Source organism: Chinchilla lanigera, unplaced genomic scaffold (assembly GCF_000276665.1).
Source record: "Chinchilla lanigera isolate Chin_1 unplaced genomic scaffold, ChiLan1.0 scaffold00023, whole genome shotgun sequence".
NCBI lineage: Eukaryota > Metazoa > Chordata > Mammalia > Rodentia > Chinchillidae > Chinchilla > Chinchilla lanigera.
The window spans coordinates 23,326,715-23,331,044 of NW_004955424.1; the positions used below are offsets into that span (position 1 = coordinate 23,326,715).

At 43.0% G+C, this 4,330-nt stretch overlaps 1 protein-coding gene across 5 annotated transcripts in view; it reads left to right on the top strand.

The window, feature by feature from the left end:
* Bcl11a (B-cell CLL/lymphoma 11A (zinc finger protein)) overlaps positions 1-3,965 on the top strand; it is a 97,157-nt gene extending 93,192 nt beyond the window's left edge. For all 5 annotated transcript variants that reach the window (XM_005385757.2, XM_013514709.1, XM_013514708.1 and 2 more), the window contains exon 5: positions 3,460-3,965. In XM_005385757.2, coding sequence (XP_005385814.2) covers positions 3,460-3,551 — 92 coding nt within the window. In that variant the 3' untranslated portion in view covers positions 3,552-3,965. The remainder of the gene's footprint in view (positions 1-3,459) is intronic.
* Positions 3,966-4,330: the final 365 nt, after the last annotated feature.

A 4,330-nucleotide genomic window follows, 5' to 3' on the forward strand; every position in this document is an offset into this window, starting at 1 on the left:
CCATGCCTCTGTGATACTGTCTCCCTGTTCCCAGTGTAGATGAATGGATCTGACATTGTTCTTATTTTTGTAAAAACCAAAACAAGCTGTTCTGTTGTCTTCTTGTGGTAACATTTTTGTTGCTCAATTCTTAGGCCTTAATGCCAGTGAGGTGGCTTTTCATGCAGTGCCTCTTATTAGAGGCAAGAAGAGTTTTGTCATTTTAAAGTAGAGAGAGAGGTGTTATTTTTTAAAAAGACAGTGTGGGTGGGAAACAGGTATCCAATGAAGATAGTGGAGAACACTGCGCAGGAGCTGAGCTGGGGTTGGGCTGGGTTACTTTGGAGAACTTGATGTTTGTCAGTGAACCGAGAAAGGATAGTGTGGTTTAGATTAGATGACTCCAAAACTGAATCCAAAATGCTGTTCAGACAGGTAGAAATATTCTCCAGTGCCACGCTGGTTTTACATGTGGTTATTTTTGCTCTACCATATTAAATGTCCATAAAACTTCAGTGTGTCCCTATTGCTCTTTTATTAGGAGCTCTGAGTGCATCTGTGTAGGTTTTACATACAGTATTCATTTTAATTTCTCGGTATATGATGCTGTTAGTGTAATTAGGTTTTGCATCCTGACAGAATGAATGGTGGATACTGTATACTTGTATGTTCAGATTTCTTAAATCAAATGGAATGGGGAGGGGAGAAAACAGCTGGTGATAAATCACAGATTATGTTTGATTTATGTAGCCCCAAATTTAAATAAATTTTTTGGGAGACAGATTATTCAGGTTACTTTCCCTCCCGACTTCTGATAAAATATTTCTGAAGCTGAGTGAACATTTAAAAGCATGAAAACAGCCAATGAGAATATACCTTATAAGTAACATTTTGTATCTGGAATCCTAAAATTTAAAACCTTACTACAAAACATTTTTAAAAGTCTCACAGAAAGATGAATTCCTGATATATTTTAAAACTAAGAAAATACTAAGAACATGATTATCTCTCAAATTTCTCAGTTGTTTTTGTAACATTCTTGAGGTGCTGATGGAACGTTCTCTGTACCTGAACTCCTGACAAGATGTTCCTTTTGATTTTTATTTTGCGATCAAGCTAATAAACAGGCATACAGCAGATACTATTCTCACAGATTTAAATCCAGAAATTTCTGCAGTACGTATACAGTACTACCTTCTCCCTGAGACCATTTGCTATCCTCTTGTTGTTCAGGACCTACAAAAGGACTGAAACCAACACGTTCTAAAGGTTGCTAAGAAATGGGGTGGACATGTTCATCATGTATACAACCGTAGCAGAAAGTGTGAAGTAGTTGAGTTTTTCCCAGGGTGCTCTGTGAAGAGAACTGTTTATTTAAATACCATTTGTTGTGTATGTAATAAGTCCATATTGTACATATTCATAATGCTTGGAGTGGGGGAGGGAGCAGTGGGTTAGAGACCATTTCGACTGGAGAAATAAGGAAATGAGGTGCTTTATTCACAGACACTAAAAATTTGCCGAAATGTACTGGGATTATTTGGGGCCACTCTGAAAAGGAATTAGAAGCCTCAGGCCCCATCCTGTCCTGCTTCTAGTACTTTACTCAGACAGTAAGGGAAGAAATACTGGGTTTTCCTAACCTCCCCTCTTAACACACACACACACACACACACACACACACACACACACACACACAGGATTGGTGGTGACCACTGTAATTGTGTATTCCTCGTATGAATGTCACTCCATTGTCTATGGCCCTCCTGTGTTCAAGACTGTATCCATCCCATTCTTTTTTTTAAAAGGCAACTTCCCTTAAAAAAAAAAAAAAAAAGGGATGGGAATGGCAGTGTTCTTTAAACCTCCATAGAAAAATTTTAAAAAGATTGCTAACTTTTAAAAAGCATGAGCCTCTCAGCAGATTTTCCTAAGTGTCTCCTGAGGTCCTGCAGCTTTACCAGTGGAGAATAAAGGAAATGGGTATTAGGACACAGGTTGGTTCTGGTGGTCTCTTCCAGGGCCACTGGAGTGGCAAGTTGTAGACATGGGCATTTTTGCTTGCCAGCGTCTCCTAACTCCACGTCTAGTTTACTACAGCACATGGCCAAGGGGTCCACCTTCAGGAGAATGGGCCTGTTTGTCTCTCTCTTTCCCACTGTCACCTGTGGTCATGGGATGCCGTTAGCTCCTCCTTCCTACGTGGGGAAGGAGAGGAACACAGTTCATGGGGGCCACTGTACTTTAGTGTCTAAACTTGACTGAACACGACTGAGTGGTTGATCCAAATACTGCTTTTGCTTTCTGTAACATGGCAAACCTACCTGAAGGAAGTACATGTTTCCAATAGGTCTTTCGTAAAGATAGCAGAAAAACTAAATTAAGCAATTTACCCCCAAAGTTTCTTCTGAAGCAGGAACCCCGAGATGCACAGGGCCTGTGTTTTTCTGTTAGGTCTTTAACTATCAGCAGCAGATCAGAGGAAGGGGTTTAACAGGGGTGTCAGCTAACGGCCTCAACGACAGTGACTAGCGCTGACTGACAGTGGGAGTCCCCAGAGCCCACCTGGACACAGCAGGCCCCTCAGCCCAGGCCTCCACTGCTCCAGGGGGTAAGCAGGAGAGCAGCTGAGCTCCAGACCCCCGGCCTCCTGCAGCGCCGAGTCAGGGGAGAGAAGGCCCCAGGCCCCTGCTTCGGGTCGCCATGGCAACGAGGCCTGGACCGCCACAGTGGTAGCCCTCCTGGCACCTCCGGACTCCCGGTTCTGCTTCAAGTCAATGTCCACAGCGAGGGAGGAACCCGATGAAAATAACCACTCCCCTCTTCCCTTCAGCAGTGCCTTCCCCCCTGACAAAAAAGAATAAAGAAAGAAAGAAAAAAAAGAGAAATAAAAGAAAAACTGCATGTTTGAAAGAAACTACAGGCAGTTTTGGTGCAATTTGAGAGCAACTATTCTGGGTTCTGGTTTTCTCTTCAGAGATTTGTTCGCCTCTTGTAAATCGTTGGCTGCTTTGACGTTGAACTTGATGACATTTCATGTTTTCGTTGTGCTGCTTTCACATCAATTTTTTTTTGTTTCTTTATAATTTTATTATTATTTTAAGAATATGACCCCTCCCTATCCCCTGCCCTGCTCTCCTCAACCAAAGGACTGTTTCCTACTAAGTTCTTTTAGTCATAGGGGAAAGTGTTTCTTTCCAGGTGTGCCCCAAGTTTAGCAGGACTATCACATGGCTGGGCTGGGGAGGAGGGGAATCCGGGTCCTTTGGGGATGGAGGGGGAAGGTTCGGGAAAGTCACCCAAAGGTCAGGTATCTGGGGAGGGGAGATAGCACTGGAAATCATGTTTAAGATACAGTGGCTCGACCTGTGGTTGATTTAAATCATAATTTAAAATGCTAGTGAGAGAACAGAAAATCACTGGGCCAAGTCACACCTGTACTTTTTTTTCCCCCCTCCTCTGTCTCCAACCTCTTTCTAGGTTCTTCACACACCCCCATTCGGCGTAGCACCCAGAGAGCTCAAGATGTGTGGCAGTTTTCGGATGGAAGCTCGAGAGCCCTTAAGTTCTGAGAAAATTTGAAGCCCCCAGGGGCCGGGTGGACACATGCCGCCCAGCCGATGTCAGCGTGGTCCGTCATCCTGCTAGTTTGTGATGTTTTCTGACAGTAGCCTCCAAGAAGCCGTTGTGCGAAGACAGAGTCCTGCGGAGTCCTTCCAGCCTGGGCCTGCAGTGCCATTTTATTTATATTTTTTAATAAAAAGTAAAAACAAAAAAACAGACCCACCTTGGAACAGTGAATCAGTCCCATACAGAGGGCCCTCGGACGGTCTGTCCTGAGCGGTGTCCGGCCCTTTTGAAACCAGCCAACCTAATAACCCGTATTGTGGAAATAAGCATGAGTCCCCAACCCCTTGTTTCTATACATTCTATGTTGTCTTTTAAAAAGTGTGCTTAACATTGACACAATAAATGTTGGAGCTTTAGGTGGTGTTTGCTTGTTCTTTAATTTTCATGCTCATGAGACAATGCAGCTGCTTATGCCTGTATTTCTGTAACAGTTTCCTGTAGGTGCCCATCGGGTGGGTAGGAGGAACAGATTCAAGGAATGGGTAGGAGATCTAGAATGGGAAACAGGTTATCACTTGTCAGATGGCATACATTTTGAAGGAAAGTCAGAATGCAAAACTTGGGAATAAATCATAGCAATAGCATAATTAATGTAGTAGTAGCATTGCTGTTTATTAATGATGAAGTGTGGTTTTCCTAACTGTCCGATTTATGATTTACATACCATTAAATAATGCATATTATGGCACGCTGAATCCTGTTTTTCAAATATATGTTTTTG